The sequence below is a fragment of the Eulemur rufifrons genome, chromosome 15, assembly GCF_041146395.1.
Source record: "Eulemur rufifrons isolate Redbay chromosome 15, OSU_ERuf_1, whole genome shotgun sequence".
Taxonomy (NCBI): Eukaryota; Metazoa; Chordata; class Mammalia; order Primates; family Lemuridae; genus Eulemur; species Eulemur rufifrons.
This window is the reverse complement of record NC_090997.1, coordinates 43,673,351-43,692,337: the sequence shown is the minus strand read 5'-3', so window position 1 is coordinate 43,692,337 and position 18,987 is coordinate 43,673,351. Positions and strand designations below refer to the sequence as shown.

Sequence of the window (18,987 nt, the reverse complement as noted above, 5' to 3'; positions counted from 1 at the left end):
ACAGCCTTAGAAGCAGGTTAAACTAGATTTCTGAAGTCACCTACTTATGAAATCATGGCATTTAGTGTTCTGTGTTGTTAAGAAGTCATGGGATACTATCTGATCTGCATACCATCTAATCTGTACCTTGTATTTGTATTATGCAAAGAAGGAAGGAAATAACACATACATGTTATCTGAGTGGTTGGGTTTATGACTGAAACTTTTCACACATTTTTTGATATTTCCCACTTATTACTGCTGTAATCAAGGAAAGTGATTTTAAACATCATAGAACTGTCTTGAATAAAAGAATAATTAGGTACCCCCTTTCTAGGAAAAATCTTTTGGAAGGTAGAGAACAGTATATATAGTGTGTTTTTAGTGTATATGTGTGATTTTTTTTGTTAAAAAGTATGTATTTGCATATTTATATACACACACACACAAAGATATATGCTTGTGTATGCTTAGAGTATCTCTGGTTGTTATACAAGAAAATGTGGTCCCTTCTGGGAGTGGGGGTTACTGGGTACTTATATTCTGAGATTTTAAAAAATTTATATATAAAGTTGACCCTTGAACAATGCAGGGGTTGGAGGTGCCAGTCCCCCCACCCCATACAAACTCTGAGTATAACACCGTGGGACCCATAGGAAGTGCCACTAGTAATGCCAGAAGTGCTCCCCAGGAGCAGAAAGTCATGACATGACAAGAAAAAGTTAAATTGCTTGGTATGTACTGTAGGTTGAGGTTTGCAGCTGTGGTTGCCTGCCATTTCAAGATAAATGAATCTAGCGTGAGGAAGGACCACTGTAATAAAAGAAAAGGAAATTTGTGAAGTCATCCTGCAGTTGTGAAAACCTTGCACTTTTGCAAAATACCTTTTTTTTTTTTTTGAGACAGAGTCTCCCACTGTCACCTGGACTAGAGTACAGTGGAATCATCATAGCTCATTGTAACCTCAAACTCCTGGGCTCAAGCAATCCTCCTGCCTCAGCTTCCGGAGTAGTGGGGGCTACAGGTGGGCACCACCACACCCAGCTAATTTTTTCTATTTTTAGTAGAGATAGGGTCTCACTTTAGCTCAGGCTGGTCTCAAACTTCTGATGTCAAGTTATCCTCCCACATTGGCCTCCCAGATTGTCAGGATTACAGGCATGAGCCATCGTGCCTGGCCCATGTATTTTTATTTTATCATATACTGGAGGTTTTATGACTAAAGCTGTATTTAGTGCTTCATAACCATATTCTTAAATTGAATCTAATGATCTTTTTATATTGTCTTTATCTGATTTAGGAATTAAAATTATATTAGTCCTTTTAAATTATCAGCTTTTTTTCATTGTTTCTTTCTTAAAAGAGTCTATATAAAAGATAGGTATTATCTGTTTCATGAAAGTTTGGTGAAACTATTTGGGCCAAGGGCCTTTTTACTGGCAGCCGAGACTCTGATTACTATTTTAATTCCTTTAATGATCATTGGTCTATTCACATTCTCTAGTTCTTCACTCACTAATTTCTATCATTTTTAAAAGCCTTTAAAAAAAATTTATATAGGTTTTCTTAATTTATTAATATATAGTTGTTCATACTCTTATTCTTTATTTGAGTTATAGCTATGGTTAGTTCTTTTTCATTCTGTATTTTGTATAATATTTCTATGCTTAATCTGTCTTGCTAGAAGTTTGTCTTTTTTATTAACTTTTTTTTTTGAGACAGAGTTTCAGTCTGTTGCCCAGGCTAGAGTGCCGTGGCGTCAGCTTAGCTCACAACAACCTCAAACTCCTGAGCTCAAGCAATCCTTCTGCCTCAGCCTCCTGAGTGCTCAGCTAATTTTTTCTCTATATATTTTTAGTTGTCCATATAATTTCTTTATATTTTTAGTAGAGACGGGGTCTCGGTCTTGCTCAGGCTGGTCTCAAACTCCTGAGCTCAAATGATCCACCCACCTCAGCCTCCCAGAGTGCTAGGATTATAGGCATGAGCCACCACGCCTGGCCTTTATTAACTTTTGATTTTGAAAATTTCCAATAATACATAAGAGAGTGCAAAGAACTTCTAAGTACCCATCACTCAATTTCAACAATCATCAATATTTTGCCATATTTTTTGTCTAACCTTCTTCCTTTTTTTAAAAATCACTTCTATACAAAACTATAATCTTATGAAATTAACAATAATAGGTTAATATCATCTAATAACAGTTCATAATCAAATTTTCCTAATCGTATAAAAATTTATAGTACATTGTTCTAATCAGGATCTAAACAGGTTCTACTCACTGTTTGGTTGCTACATCTTTTAATCTTTTGTAAATTTCTTATAATTTAGAACAAGTGTTGACAGATTTTTTTGAAAAGTGTCAGTATTAGGTCATTAAATATGAAATGTCCTATTTCGAATCAAAAGTGTAGTTTATTATATCTCTAACAAGAAGCAGTACAATTAATCAGAGTATATGCCTAAACTAATGAAACAGTTTTGCCATCTTAATGGTAGCTTGTTTATGCCAGTAGTGAAGAAGCCTGGAGAGCAAGTGGCAATGAAATCACAAAAGGCGTTTTTGACAGCTTGTTAAGAATTGAATGTTTTCTCTTGCAAGAAGTGGTCAAAGCCTGGAAGAAGTGGCAGTCAGCTGGCTGCAGGTCTGGTGAATACCGTGGATGAGAGAGAGTTTCCAAGTCCAGCTGTTGTAGTTTGAACAGCATTGTTTGTGCGACATGTGGTCGAGTGTTGTCTTGCAAGAGGATTGGCCTGTCTCTATTGACAGTCTTGGCTACTTAATTGCAAGCATTCTCATCATTTTGCCCAATTGGTTGCAGTAAACATCTGCTATAATCTACTGACCAGGTTTTATGAAGCTGTAGTGGTTAATACCAACACTAGACCATCAAACAGACACCATTAGCTTTTTTGGATGAATATTCAGTTTTGGACTGTGTTTTGTTGCTTCATCTTTATCCAACCATTGTGCCGAATCCTTGTGATTGTCAAAAGGAATTTATTTTTCATTACACGTAATAATACAATGTAGAAATAGTTCGTGTTTATGTCGTGACAGCAAAGAAAATCAAACTTCCAGATGATTTCTCTGCTGACGCTCTTTTAATTCATGAGGAACCTATTTGTCCAGCTTCTTTTTTTTTTTCTTTTTTTTTTTTTTTTGTTGAGACAGAGTCTCACTTTGTTGCCCAGGCTAGAGTGAGTGCCGTGGCGTCAGCTTAGCTCACAGCAACCTCAAACTCCTGGGCTCAAGCGATCCTACTGCCTCAGCCTCCCGAGTAGCTGGGACTACAGGCATGCACCGCCATGCCCGGCTAATTTTTTCTATATAGATTTTTAGTTGTCCATATAATGTCTTTCTATTTTTAGTAGAGACGGGGTCTCGCTCTTGCTCAGGCTGGTCTCGAACTCCTGACCTCGAGCGATCCACCCGCCTCGGCCTCCCAGAGTGCTAGGATTACAGGCGTGAGCCACCGCGCCCGGCCTGTCCAGCTTCTTTACTGTGCTGATTTGTTTCAAATGGTCCAGTATTGTTGGAATAGTAATGTCAAATCTTGCTGCTAATTCATGTATACGTTGAGATGGATTCGCTTCCACTACAACTTTCAGCTCTTCATTATCCACCTTGGTCTCAGGTTGCCCAGGTGGTTCATTTTCAAGATTAAAATCACCAGAATGGGTGACGAGTTGTGCATTCATTAGCCACATCCTTCCCAAACACTTCATTGACACTTTGAGTTAGTTGTCTGTACTGCATCGGTTCCACAATGGAACTCATACTCAAAAATGACACAAATTTTTGACTTATACAAGCTTTCACAAAAATTAAATGAAAATTTGAAACATAATCACAAACCAAAACGTACATTTGAAAGACTGAGGATGTACCTTCACAATAAAATAAAACAAGAAGTGTCGAAGAGAAATGTCAGAGAGATCAACTGTCTAATTTAATACTTGAGGAAATCGGACATTTCATACTTAAGAACCTAAATTATTATTATTATTATTATTATTTTGCCTTTGTGGACTATTAGGTCTCTGTCACATGTTCTTTTTAAAGAACGCTTTAAACATGTAAAACCTTTTTGGTACGAGGGCCCTACAAAAACAGGGCATATATGACTCACAGGCCATAGTTTGTCAACCCTGATCTAGAAGATTCTTCACTTGCTGTTTTTTTTTCCTTTTCCTTTTCCTTTCCTTTTTTTTTTTTTTTTTTTTTCCTTTTTGAGGGAACTGGATCATTTTTTCACATTCTGGATTTTGCTGATGGTTTCCTTGTGGTGTCATGTTTTTTTATCCTCACATCCATATTTTTATTATAGTAGCTCAAGAGTTAGATCTATTTGTATGTAGGCTCAATTAGATTTAGTTTCAGTTTTTTTGCAGGGACATATGCATTGTATTGCATCGCATCGGGGGTGAGTAAGATGGAGTTACCGCTCTTCTTTGTGGATTCAGGTAGTGACAGCTGATACCTTTTCCAACAGACATTCTCTTTGATTTTACCATTTATTTATTCTTTGACTCAGTTACTTCATTATGGGTTGCAACATGGTGATTCTCTAATTTGTTCATTCTTTCTGTATTTTTTCTTTCTTTTCTTTTTTTGAGACAAGATCTTGCTCCACTGCCCAGGCTAGAGTGCAGTGGTGTAATCATAGTTCACCACAGCCTTGAACTCCTGGGCTCATGCAATCCTCCTGCCTCAGCCTCCTGAATAGCTAGAACTACAGGTGTATGTGCCATCATGCCTGGCTAATTTTTAAAAGAAATTTTTTGGAGAAACAGGGCCTCCGTCTTGCTCAGGCTGGTCTCAAATTCCTGACCTCAAGCAATCCTCCCACCTTGGCTTCCCAGAGTGCTACAATTATAGGTGTGAACCCCTGGCTTGGCACTTTCCCTCTTCAGACTAAAAATTCTTAAAATTGTCTTAGAACTATTCATTGTCTTCTGGGTATTACTCTGGACTCTTTATGGTAAATGACAGAAACTCAGCTCACATTAGGTTTAGCAAAGAGTGGAAACATTGGAAGGTTTTGTAAGTGCAGAAATATTAATAAATGAAGTTTAGCTGGGCCCCTGAGACACATGAAGCTAGGATTTGAAATACCTCGATACTTTCTTCCCTCCCCTTTTTCTCTTTCTCTCTGAAGTCTGGCTTCATTCTCTTCTCACTACCATTTCTTTCAAGTGGCAGAGCATATGGCTGTCAGTATTATTAGAGCTTCACATTTCTACTATCATGAAAGGGATTGAGACTCTGGTTGGACCCCAGTTCATGCGGTTTACTCTGTTTAGAATGCTTGTTACCTCCTAGGTTGGTTCAGATGATGTCCATCCCTGAACCACTCAACTGTAGGCAGGGGAAGAGGATGCTATGATTGGCCCACTTTGGGTTTTGTGTCCCCCCTTAGTCCAGTCTTGAGTGAGGGAGATAGAATCTGTAAGGAGGTGAAACCTCCTTTTCCCATTTGAACTTCATGGTGAGTAGGAAGCACACTTTGCAGAAGTAGTAGTCTTCACTGAGTCTACAAATTATTTTCTTTACAGTGCATTTTCTTGTAAGATAATACAGGCAGTCCCCACTTTGTCTAGTAGAGTGGAGCTGTAATAATGATAATGCAAGCAGAAACTGCAAAGTGATCTTAATCTTCTCATTGTACAACATAGGATATGGAGTATGTTTTCTATGTCTAGGTGAATTGCCATCTCCTAAATTTGGGTCAGCTTTCAGTGTTTTATCTAATGTCATGAAATCTCTAAGAGTTCCTTTAATGTGGAGGTTTTTGCTGGTGTCACTTTCTCTGGGACATTTTTATCCTTCTGTCACAACCACTTTCCTCATTGATGTTAATAAGTTCCTTTCACTAAGTTCCTCTGGCTGCATATCTAGAGTCTCTCAAACAGCAGCATTGTCATTCCCACAGTTAGCTATTTCCTCTGTAACTTCATTTACATTTGATTTGAATTTCACTTCTGGCATCATCACTGTTCATTTCTTTGTTGTACTTTCATGTTTGTGGGCCAATTTCTTCTTTAAATTACCCACTTTTGTAAAGCGTCATCTGGATTTATTACTGGGAGACAAGGTAGTAACACAACTCCTAGCTTTGCTGTCTGTGCATGAACTGAATGACAACTGGTGTGTAGTGAATGATCAGTCACTGACAGAAGTGATGCAATTGGTCACTGATCATGATACATATCTGTTACTTATATAGTGATTTGTGGACTGAAGAGTTAGCAGCAAAAGTTTATACTTTATCCAGTGACTCATAGTTAATAAATATACTGTGGAATATACATTGGAATTTGAACTGTGTTGTGGGAGACTAGTGTTATTTAACAAAGTCATGGTGACTGAAATTTGTGCATATCAGAACTGTGCAATGTGAGGACTGCCTATATTAAGGCACTTTAACATGACTTATTATATGGCACTATCATCTGGCTTCTGTTTGCTTTTTAAGATTCATCTCAAGGCTACTTCTTCCTTGGACCTATGCCTTGACCCATGTGTTTCTCTCAAGTTTGAATTCCCCTGACTCTTCCCCAGCCCCCTATTCCTCTACACTACCTTCTTCTGTTTGTTTACTCCTACTTACTCTTTAAGTTTCTCTGTAGACATCACTTCTTCTGAAAAATGCTTTTCTGTCCTTTCAAATTTGGGTTCAGTAATTGGCCTGTTGTGTTCCCGTGTCATGCATACTTTTTGTCATAATATCAAATGCATGATCACATTGTACTGTGTTCATTTACTTACCTGTTGTCATTACTAGACAGTTTTTCCATGCAAGTAGAGACCATGGCAGTGCTCTTCCCTACTGTACTCCCAGAGCCTAGCACTGTCTAGCACAAAAATAAGCACTTAGTAAAATTGTTTTTATTTAATGAAAAATCACGATTACGGTAGGGTGTAAATACTACAATATGCTTAGAAGGTATTCTGGAAGAATATGGTATAGGCTAGTTAAAAATGACCACATAGGTACCAATTATGAAATACTGAGAATTTATACTTCCTTATGCTTTAAATGAATTATACACTTGATAGCATACATTTTATGATTCTTATATTTAATAAATACTTTACAGTAAATTAGTCGTGATTGGAAGAATTACTTTAATCTGATATGGTAGGTGCTTAATAAATACTTGTTAAATTAATGAAAGGGTGACACATATTTTCTTTGGTTCTAATAATTATTTTAATTTATTCCTAAGGTATCTTCATGTTTTAATGATCTTCTGGTCATTTGTTGCTGGAGTTGTCACATTCTACTGCTCTTTTGGACCTGACTCTCTCTTACCAAATATATTCTTCACAATAAAATACAAACCCAAGGTAAAATTATGTCCTCTGATTTTTAAGAGTCAATATGTATGATCCTAGGGTATTTAATATTTATTATTGAAAGCGTGTTAAAGGAGTGACTGGTCCGATGGTAGTGGGTTATCAGAACTAATTAACAGTAGTGTCACTAAAGTTGGTATGCAACCTCCCCACAGCTAAATTTGACTGGCTAAAAAATAAAAGAGAGAAATAATTAAGCAGTTTGCATAACGAAATAATTTGTATTTCTGAAATTTAATGAAGGTAGTAGTGTATTGAATCTATCTGTATAAGGCAAGGTTCTGGTCTATAGATCAGGATTTAGTGTGATATCTTGAAGTCTTACTGGATAATTCTTTAAATTGATGCAGTCTCCTGTCTCAGGTTTGTTGGTATTTCTACTCAGAGGAAATACAAATGAAAGTGGTGTCCCATATTTGGTCAGGAACCTTACTAGTTACCATTTTTCTTCCTCGATGAATTCAAGGTTTTAGAGAAATAGAAAATAATTTTTCCTTATACCTTTCCAGTAGAGTATCACTTTCAAATATAGATTTTTTTTTTTATAAGTGATCATAACAATTGATTTGAACTTTAAGATTGGAAATTTGGCTTAGGTATTGCAAAGCATTTCATCAGGTATTTTTTCTCTGTTAATTGGGATGTTAGCAAGTATTATTTATTACAAAGAATGATTTCACTGTTAAAGCAGGCCAAAAAATGTCTTCTGAATTCATACATTGATTAAAAAAACTTTTGAAAAAGTTGATTCTTTTTAGTAAAGACGTCAAGTAAGAACAATCTCCCCCCACCCGTATTTTCCTTTTTTAGCAGTTAGGACTTCAAGAATTATTTCCTCAAGGTCATAGCTGTGCTGTTTGTGGTAAAGTGAAATGTAAACGACATAGGTAAGTTAAATAATTTTTATTTGTTGATCCTTCTAATTACATTTGGATTCCAGTGATTTAATTGTATAATTTTTTCTTGAGGCCTTCCTTGCTACTTGAAAACTACCAGCCATGGCTAGACCTGAAAATTCCTTCCAAAGTTGATGCATCTCTCTCAGAGGTAACTGATTTAATATTAGTAACAGAAGATGTTCAATACCTATTATGGGACATTTTTCCAGATGTTTTCATCAAAAAATATGTTCATGGAGCATCTTAATATATGCCACCTAATCAATTCTGGGCTAAGTAGTTGATTATTACAAACTAAACGATTTGAGTAGTAAGCTAGAAATGTTTTTGGAGCTCATGTTTAATTTAAATAGACATTTTAGCAATGGAAAAGCTGTTTTACCTGGTTGTTGCTTACCTCCTATAAAAGCAGTCACCTTTATTAGGATAGTAGAAATAATCATTTCAAAATTCTAAAAGAAGTCCTGAACTGCAAGGAGCAAATGTATATTTTACTGAATTATGACTCCAGTTTTGACACTAACTGAAAGGTAGAGTAAGGAATGGTATAATTTTTACTATTTCTGCATAATAATAGGAACGGAAAGCATGTTCTCTTATCTTTGTTATGGTCATATTTTATATGTACCTTTTTGGACCATACATTTTATTTTATTTATTTATTTTTTTGAGACAGAGTCTCACTCTTTTGCCCAGGCTAGAGTGTCGTGGTATCAGCTTAGCTCACAGCAACCTCAAACTCCTGGGCTCAAGAAATCCTTCTGCCTCTGCCTCCTAAGTAGCTGGGACTACAGGCATGTGCCACCATGCCCGGCTAATTTTTTCTATGTATTTTTAGTTGTCCAGATAATTTCTTTCTGTTTTTACTAGAGACGGGGTCTCGCTTTTGCTGAGGCTGGTCTCTAACTCCTGAGCTCAAATGATCCTCCTGCCTTGGCCTCCCAGAGTGCTGGGATTACAGGTGTGAGCCACCGTGCCTGTCTTGGACCATACATTTCAGATATTTATTTTAGAGACTTGTCTTCTCCATGGATCTGAGAAAACAGTGAAGTCTTTGAAGGCAGGAAATTGGGTCTTATTTGTTCTCAGCACCAAGTTTGGGGTCACATAAATTTTTGGTAGCTGATACAAATGTATTGAATTAAATTGGATGCTAATTAATTGAAGAATAGCATGAGGCATCTGAATCTTGCTTAAGTGTCCTTTACCCTAGTTTGTATCCTCCTTTGACTAAATGTGATCTGTATAAAATGCCATTCAAACTCTTGGCATTTTTCTTTTTCATTGCATCTCTAAGGCCTTTTTCATCTCCAAGATTCCCTGATTTAAGACTGTGCTATCTAAAATCATAGCCACCAGCCCCATGTGGCTATTAATAAAAACTTGAAATATGCTAGTCCAAATTGAGATGTGCTGTATATAAAATATAAACTGTATTATGAAAACTTAGTAAGAAAAAAAGAATGTAAAATATCTTTTTTTTTATTGATTACATGTTGACACAATATTTTGGCTATACTGGGTTAAAATTAATTTCACCTGTTTTTTGTTTTTTTATTTTACTTTTTAAGAAATGTCGTTACTAGAAAATTTAAAATTAATGTGTCACTTACATTGTATTTCTATTGGAGAGTGCTGAGTTGAGGTCTGTTGAAGAAAACCTCTAACAAGAATATTATTTGTGTTTTTGACATTTCATTCGTTCCTTCAAATAAGTGAAAGAACTTATGTAAAGTTCTTGGCCCAGGGCCTGGCACATATTCATGCTCAATAAATATTAGTTCCCACAATTAAAGTTTTTGAGATCTTGTTCTAGGTAGGAACTGGGTTAGCCCTTAGGGATTAAGATAGAAATAAGATAGGGTCCTCTCTACTAGAAACGTCAGCCTAGTGGGGAGGTAGACATATAAACAGGTGATTAACAATATAATTTAATACAGGCAATAATGGAAAAAATGTGCAAGGTATATAGAATTAGTGTAGAGGAAGAAGTGCATAACTGTCAGGAGGGGCAGTCAGATTGGATGACTAGAAATTTGCCATACTGATAACGTGGGAAAGGATATTTCAGAGTTTGTGTAGAACTTTCTAAAGGAAAGAGAGGCTTGAAACAAGGTGGGGTGTTCAGTAAACTGGAGGGTAACATGTGAGGGAAGATGTGGGCAGTGAAGAAACAATATTCTAGTGGTTAATATTTAATGATATACTTACTACATTTTAGGCACTGTGCTAAGTATATACATTATCTCGTGTAATCTGTACATAACCTACAAAGTGGGTGCTATTATTGATAATTTTTTCAAAGGTAAACTAGAGTTTAGAGAGTTTTAATAATTTTCTCAAGTTTCGTATCCAGTTGGTTGCAGAACTCAGTCAAAAACTTGGATCTGGCTTAGATCTTAACCAGTATTTTATATGGCTTTTTGGAAATCACATCATCATCGAATGACTTCAAGGGCTATGCTAATGGAGTTTAGATTAATTGCTCCTGGAAGTCAGTGATTTTCAAACCGTGTAACTTGAGTTTTCAGATGTGACTCATAGGATGCAGTGGGAGGTGAAAAGGAAGTTAGTGGTCACCACTGCTGCATGCCAGCAGCTCCCCTTCAAAATCAGTGCAGCTTCACCTTTCTTTTTTCACGTTTTGTGGTTTGATATTATTGAGGATTGCATGCAAGGGAGTGATGTGGTCAAATATATTTTAGATCACTTTGACATCTCTGTGGAGGCTGGAGGGAAGTGAGCTTGGAGGCAGAGAGACTAGTTTAGAGAGTATTGTTGCAATATAAGGGGTGAGAAGATGAGGACCCAAACAGTTGTGCTATAGGAGAGAACTACTTAGGATGTAAAATCAGTAGGATTTGGTGACTGGTTAGATGTGTGTAATAAAAGGAGAGCAAACGTTTAACAATTACCTTTTCTAGTCTCCTGTCTATCCTATTCATTGATATGGCTGTTTTATATGTATCTTTATTTCCCAGCTAATGCTTAGTTTTTGCAGTAAAACCTCTAAGTTATTGTTGCTTTAATATTTAGAGACTCCACAACCTTTGTTACTGCTGCCAGAGGTTTATGGTTTGATTTGGTAAGCATATAGATTAGATACATTGCTCCATTTCCTCCCTACTGCTTTTTAAAGTTACTGTCCTGGACAGTAACTTTAAAGGAGTGCTGCAACTCGTTTAAACATTATAACTGCTACACCTAGACCCCAGAAATGGAAAGTTTAACACCCGGGGTTTATTTAGTTTGTTACTTTTTCACACATAACATATATACTAATTTTAAGTGTACTGCTAAAATTTTTACAATGTGAACATATCCGTATAACTAGTATCCTTTAATAAAATAAATAATTGCCAGCATCCCAGAACTCCCCTTCCTGTTCCCTTCTAAATCACTATCCTTCCTTCAAAGGTGATCACTGACACCTAATTTTTACTCCTTATATAAGTCTTAGCTGCTTGTTTCTTTATTTTATTTTGGGACTACTGACTTATAGAAACTTAGGAATGCAAAAGACCAACTTAGTATTTTCTCCCTTTCCATAGAACTTTTTTGGCTTAGTGAAACTTCAGAGTCAGGAATAGTTTAAGTTTTTTGTTGGATTATGGGAGTATTTAGAAATATGTGTTTGTCATTTTAATAATAATTTTTCCATTTTGTGAAGTTTTATGATTTTCCAAGTGTTTTCTCATATGTTCTCTCTGATCCTTACAATTGTATAAGGCTGAAATATACATGGTGTCATGTGAAAGTATGTTACTGTTATTATTTGTGATATATAAAACCAATTTTATATATTGGTTTATAGTATAAAATATTATGTATTACCAAATAGTACAGTTTATCTCCCCAGAATTAATTAATTTTATTTTTCTTTCAAAATAATTTTTATGCAGGTTCTTGAATTAGTGTTGGAAAACTTTGTTTATCCATGGTACAGGTATGTTCTTTCTATAAGATCTTTTTTGTTTAATATAGTGAATACCGTTAAGCTAAGTGTGCTAATGATGTGTTTTTGTGTAGGCCAGGATTTCTCAACTTTGTTACTACTGACTTTTAGGCCAAATAATTCTTTGTTGTGGAGTGCTATACTTTCATTATAAGGTATTTAATAGCACCCCTGGCTGCTTCTCATGAGATGCTAGTAGCAGGTGCACCCTCTACCCCCTGCAAGTTTTAACCACTACAAATGTCTTCAGAGCTTGCCAAATGATATCTGGAAGGTGTAATTGGCCCCAGTTAAGAACCATTGATGTAGGCAATCCATTAATAATTTAGGGGTAGCAAAGAGGAAGTAAACTTGGGTTACTTTTTGAAAGAAAATGAACTTATAGAATTTATCACTCTTAAATGTAGTGATTTAATAATTTTGTACACAGTTTTCACACTTGAAATAATTATACTTTTGGGAGAAAAATCTATATTCAGATGTTTCATTAAATTGAAAGATAACTTCAGTAGTTTTCCTGAAAAATTAATATTTTTTTCCAACATAACTTTGTTTTTGGTGTATGCTGTATATGTACAACGGCTCTGTGCCTTCCAAGATACAGAAAATACTCTAGATCTGAAAAAACATCTAGTTTGAGGATCAAAGAGAGATCCAACTTATTTAATACATACATATTTCCTTAAATAAACGTCATTTTTTTAATATGTATTTGAACACTTACACCTATATGACTTATAGATGTAATGTTTAATGACACCACCCTAATTTTATATTGATTGAGTTTATTTTGAATTTTCTGATTAAAAAAATGCTACTGGTTGTGTTCATCCAGAGTGTGTTAAAACAAATTTGATATCCAGTTTATATACCATATTTTCCCGAAAAGCTGTGTAAACGAAATTTTTATATTGAGTTCTGTCTTAAATATCAGGTATTTGCCATTTTTAAGTTTTTTTTTTTTTTTTTTTTTGAGACAGGGTCTTGGTCTATTTCCTGGGCTATAATGCAGTGGCATCATCATAGCTCACTGCAATCTCAAACTCCTGGGCTCAAGTGATCCTCCTGCCTCAGCCTCCTTTGTAGCTGGGACTACAGGTGCATGCCACCATGCCTGGCTAATTTTTGTAAGTTTTGTAGTGAGAGAGTCTTGCTATGTTTCCCAGGCTGGTTTTGAACTCCTGGGCTCAAGTGACCCTCACACCTCGGCCTCCTGAAGTCCTAGGATTACAGGCATGAGCCACCATGCCCGGCCACATTTGCCATTTAAGTAAAGCTGATGGTGAGGTCATTTGCAGAATGAATCCCTTTGTAAAGACTCCTTTACCTTCCCCTACTTCTATATTATGACTCTTCAGACATAAAATCTTATATTTCTAAGTATTAAAATACGTGTTTTCTCCTCAGTCTAGCTATTAATGCTGTAATATCCCCTTCTCTGGGGTTAATAGTGGGAAGTATGGTTGATAAAATTATCTTCCTTATTCTGCCAAGGGACTTAATGATTAGCACCATCTTCAAGTTCAGGATATTACTATTATACATACCTTCCTTTCTTGCCTTTGATTAAGGAAGTATCCTAATTCTAGGGACCACAAAACAACAGGAAAATGAAAAGTAGCTCCTTAGATGAAGGTTGTCAAAATTTCTGTTATGAGTTTCAGTTCATTTTCTTTTTCAAATAGAGCACACTATTTAACTTTTAGAATTAGTGTATATTATTATTTTGTAAATATTTTAAACAAATTTAAAATTTGTATTCTGTTGCTTCTCCAAAATTATTCATTCTTTTGTTTATTTGAAATTTCTTTGATGGTACTTAGAAAATGATCTTAATATTGTACAAATAAGACTATGTACATGTGTATGTCTGCAAAGAAATATATTCTACAGTTAATAGTGATTATGTCTTAGTACTAGAATTATGGGAGATGTTGGTTTTCTTTTTTATATATTTTCTTCTGCAATGAATTGCATTATTTATAAATAAAAGAAAAGTAGCTTAAGTAAATGGGGAGAAAAAGAAAGTTTTTTCCTTGGTTTCTAGAAGGTGAAAACTATTTCTTTGAACTTCTGAATGTTTGCTTTTCTCCTCAATTGAAGGGATGTGACAGATGATGAGTCCTTCGTTGATGAACTGAGAATAACATTACGGTTTTTTGCATCTGTCTTAATACGAAGGATTCACAAGGTATATATTTATAATGAGAAATTAGGGAATTTGGAGCTTTTTCTCTTTATGAAAGAGACTATTTTAAATCTTATTTTTACTTTCTCCTTTATAATGTGTACATGTTTTTTCTTCAGTTTTCATTTTTTTAGGTTAAAGATTATTGTATCATTCATTGATCAGTTTTGCTTTTTGTAATTTTAATGCTTTGTTATCTTGGTTTGTGAAAACTAGACATGAAAAGGCAACTATACAAAAAAGGTCATGTTCAAATTAGATGAATTTATTGAGTAAATGGCAATGATTGTGACCTACTTTAAAAAAATTTTTTTGAGCCATACTTTGTATATGTTTGGGTCTTTGCCTATATATATTTGTAGTAATACATTGGGTGTAGACGTACACACTTGTCTTCAGCTTTGTCAATTCAATAGGATTGAACATATTGACAATGAATTAGTATATATCTTTGCCATTAGTAATAAAATAAAGATTAGTTTTGTTAAATGTTTCTATACTTATTTGTGAAATGAACAATACAGTCAACCACTGTAGAAAAGGCATACAGAAAATATGAATGAGCAGTTCACAAAAGAAAAATATAAAATGGCTGCTAAACACTTGAAAATATGTTGTCTCATATCAAATAAATAAGATTAATGAGATATTTTTTTACCTATCAGATTGGGAAAGGGTACAAAAGAATGTTACTATTGAGTAATGATGATTGTGTAGAAACAGGCAAAGCAAGTGCAAATCCAAATTGGCATAACTATTACATATGAGGGGAGTTTAGTAATCTTTATTAAGACTTAAAAATGTTTATACTCCAAATTTAATTCCACTTTTTGGTAATTAATATATGTTAAGGATATGATCAAAGATGTATTTAAAAATGTGTGTTCAAAGATTTATTGCAATATAATTTATAATAAGGAAAACTAAAAAGAAAAACTGATATCTAGTGATGGGATTATGTGTTGAGCACATACAATACATCTTAACCATAGAATTCTACACAGCCATGAAAAATCACTTTGTAGAAAGTACTTATTTTCATATGAAAATATTTATCTTAAATAGTAAAGTGGAAGAGGCTAGAAAATGTATGTGGTATTTTTCCATTTTGAAAACAAAACTTACATAATAAAATTTAATACATATGTTAAGGACATACATATCCTTATCACTGTTAACCCTTATTTTGGTGAGAAGCTGATGCTGAATTTTGATTCTTAATCCATTTACTTCTTTATATTTGTCTTTTTTTTTTTGCATTTTTTTTTGCATTTATTTATGAAAAAAGTTGATAAACATGATATTATTTAAAAAGAGGTTCTGGGGCAATTGTGTCAATAGACTAATTGGAATGACAGATTTAAGAAGAAATATCAATTTGTTGGTGATAAACCATTTAAATTATAACTTGGAATAAGTCAAAATTAATTTTTCAAAATTGATTGCCTTAGTACAATGAATTAGTTGAAAGGCATTAATTAATAGAAAATTTGTACTATATTAGTATAAAATTACATATTTTATATATAATATAAATATCTCAATGTATATCTAATATATTAGTATATATATATATTTTTTGAGCTCACTCTGTTGCCCAGAGTAGTGTGCAGTGGGATCATTATAGCTCACTTCAACCTCAAACTGCTGGGCTCAAGTGATCCTCCTATTTCAGCCTCCTGAGGATCTGGGACTACAGGTGCATGCTGTTACCACCAGCTAATTTTTGTATTTTTATAGAGACGGGGTGGTTGCTCAGGTTGGTCTCCAACGACTGGGCTCAAGTGATCCTCCCACGTTGGCCTCCCGAAGTGCCAGGATTACAGACATGAGCCCCTGGGCCTGGCCTGTCTTCTCGTTTTATCTGCATCAGTGTTCTGGGAGATAAATTGGACATTATATCCATTTTATATCTATTTTATAGAAAGTTAGGAACTTTGTCAAAGTGTCAGAGGTTGTTAATGGGTGGTGGATTAGGCCTGGATCATCTTATTCCATCAACAGTGTTCTGTTCTTGATACCATTGCTTGAATAATATAAATTGAAAGTTTGGGGATAGTGAAAATAGTCATTTAAGGTCCACAGTTTTTTTTTAAAAATCAAAGTTTAGTGAGAAACCTATTATTTTACCATTTTAATTCTGACCCAGAGTCCTAGAATGGAACACAAATGCAAATCTTCACGAGTATTCTCAGAAGACAAGATTTTATAAAATGTTTAAAAACTAAAACATCTTGTTTATTTGATAAATATGAGAGTAATTTATAATCACTGAGTACTGTGAGGCTGAGGATAAATAAAGAGTAATGTTATTTTGCAGTGAAGCATAGTACTAGCAAGAATATTCCTTCTTATTGAACATGTTTGATTTTTGCTCTGGATTTTATCAACAAGTCACTAAAATATGGGCTTTGTAGTACATCATACTTGTTAGACTTTTTACCCTGGGATTTTGTTCTCTTCTTTAATATGGAATTTAAAAAGAATTCGGAAGTTAACACTATTTTGATGGAATTTTCTCATGCCTTTGATAACAAGAAATTATAAAGTGTTAGGTTTTATGGTGGAAGATGAGCCTGTTAAAGTCCAAGAAACTTGCTTTTTGGTGATTTATTTGTAATTTATATTTAGTTATTTTATGTTTTGCTGCTTTTCTGTGTGTGCATGTAAGCCCTCAGCCCTCCCTTTCTAACCTACCATTATCAGTATAGATTCTACCCTTTAGGTTGAAAAATGTTGGTGGGAAATGATGAAACTTAATATTATTCTAAAATAGGATGGTTCCATATATCTTAAATCCAGAATTCATCTTGTAAGCTGAATAAAAAAGTTCATTTTCCAGTAACATCTTACCAGCAAAATTAATAGCATCAAGGAGATGATAAGTTACTAGAGTTTTCCTTGCATGTATTTAACACAAAGAACACATAAAGAAATATGCCAGGAATAAAAATACTATTTTTTGGAAAAAATCTAGTATTTAGAGTGTGCATATTAAGATAAAATTTTCAGTATTTTGTTAAGAAAAGATCTAACATAACAGTTGTATGATCTAAGAACATAAAATATTTTAAGTTATATTTTTGAAAGATTCTGAATAATACTTATAATTTTAAGATATGTTCCAATATCTTAATTATAGTGTTCTTGCCATTGTAACTTAGTAATAATTACTTTAAAAGTTTTATTTTTATGTTGAATTTTGTCTAGGTGGATATTCCATCTATTATAACCAAGAAATTATTAAAAGCAGCAATGAAGCATATAGAAGTGATAGTTAAAGCCAGACAGAAAGGTAATACAGTTTTTTACTACAGTTTGAGTGATTTTGTTTTTATACATCAACTTTCACCTGAAATATCTGAGTACTGATACATTAACTGATATATTCACAAATGCTGTGAGAGTATGTTTTTAAACTGAATTCTGTTTCAATACTTTGTTAATCATGTAAGTGTGAAAACTCAAAATCTTTGAAAATTATAGTTAGCTTTTAGATATGTTATTGATAGATCATCTTTTTTTTGAATGATAACCTATTTCTCTGAGGTATCTTTCATGTGTCTTCCTGCTTTCTCCTTACTGATTTCAAGTTTTGACGTATTTTAGCCCATCTTTTATATCACTACCTTGCTAATTTTACAATATGACAATTCTGATGTTATCTCTCTACTAAAAATTTAGTGGCTCTGCCATAGCATATAAACTATATATATAAACCCTTTTCTATCTAGTCACATATTTTGATATAGTCTTGTTTTTCACTATATATTATGCCTTAGGCAGGATGACCTATTTGCTATGTCTTATGTGTGTTCTGGCCTTTTTACTGTCACGATTTACACATAGCATATGTTTAGTAAATATTTTCTGATTGAATGTGAAATCTTCATTTGGGACTTTTCTTATGCTAGATCAAGCTAAAATGTTTTTTTCAACAAAATTACTTCTATACTCTACACTTAGTTCTGTGCAAAACTGAGATTTTTCCTTGTGTTTGCATTTGGAATTCTTTTTTGTCATTGCCTTCTGAAGTATGTTCTGCAGAATACTACTCTACGTAGATGATCATATGACCAGAAGAAGTTTCATGGTCGTATTTGTTGGTAATTACTATTGTATTCCCCTCCTGAAAATTCCCAGTAAGTACTGGCACACCAGAAGCTCTGAGTAGTCCTGCAGCAAAGAAATAGCTTTAACTTTAACCTGGGTGTCTCAGATTCATTTGACCATGGAACCATTTATTTCTTCCCTTATAATATCAACTAATAATTAGAGCACATTTTAGGAAATTATGCTATAGGCAGAGTTGAAGTTAAATGAAATTATTAGTTTGCCCTTGGATATGCATAATTCCTTAGATATGAAAAGCATTTCAAATTGTATATTTAAAAGTTATTGTGTTCATCTTCTAACATGTAAAAATAATTTTACCTTCAACATAGTTAAAAAAAAGAATTTGAGTATATTTAACTTGTTGAATAAAAAATTAACTTTTAAAATTATTGTCCTGTCACTGGCAAAAACATACTCGAAGTTAGTGTCTTTGTTGTAGTTACTTTGTAAAGGCTACTTTATTGTCAGAAGAAAATATGGGAAA

The 18,987-nt window shown here is 34.1% G+C and overlaps 1 protein-coding gene across 5 annotated transcripts in view; it reads left to right on the top strand.

The window, feature by feature from the left end:
- The window catches only part of SNX14 (sorting nexin 14), an 81,331-nt gene that overhangs the window by 1,909 nt on the left and 60,435 nt on the right, over positions 1 to 18,987 (top strand). For 3 of the 5 annotated variants that reach the window (XM_069489038.1, XM_069489037.1, XM_069489035.1), the window contains exons 2-7: positions 7,216 to 7,336; positions 8,156 to 8,232; positions 8,314 to 8,392; positions 12,147 to 12,190; positions 14,303 to 14,390; positions 17,598 to 17,682. In XM_069489038.1, the coding sequence (XP_069345139.1) occupies positions 7,216 to 7,336; positions 8,156 to 8,232; positions 8,314 to 8,392; positions 12,147 to 12,190; positions 14,303 to 14,390; positions 17,598 to 17,682 (494 nt within the window). The remainder of the gene's footprint in view (positions 1 to 7,215; positions 7,337 to 8,155; positions 8,233 to 8,313; positions 8,393 to 12,146; positions 12,191 to 14,302; positions 14,391 to 17,597; positions 17,683 to 18,987) is intronic. The other 2 variants (XM_069489039.1, XM_069489036.1) reach the window with 1 other exon arrangement.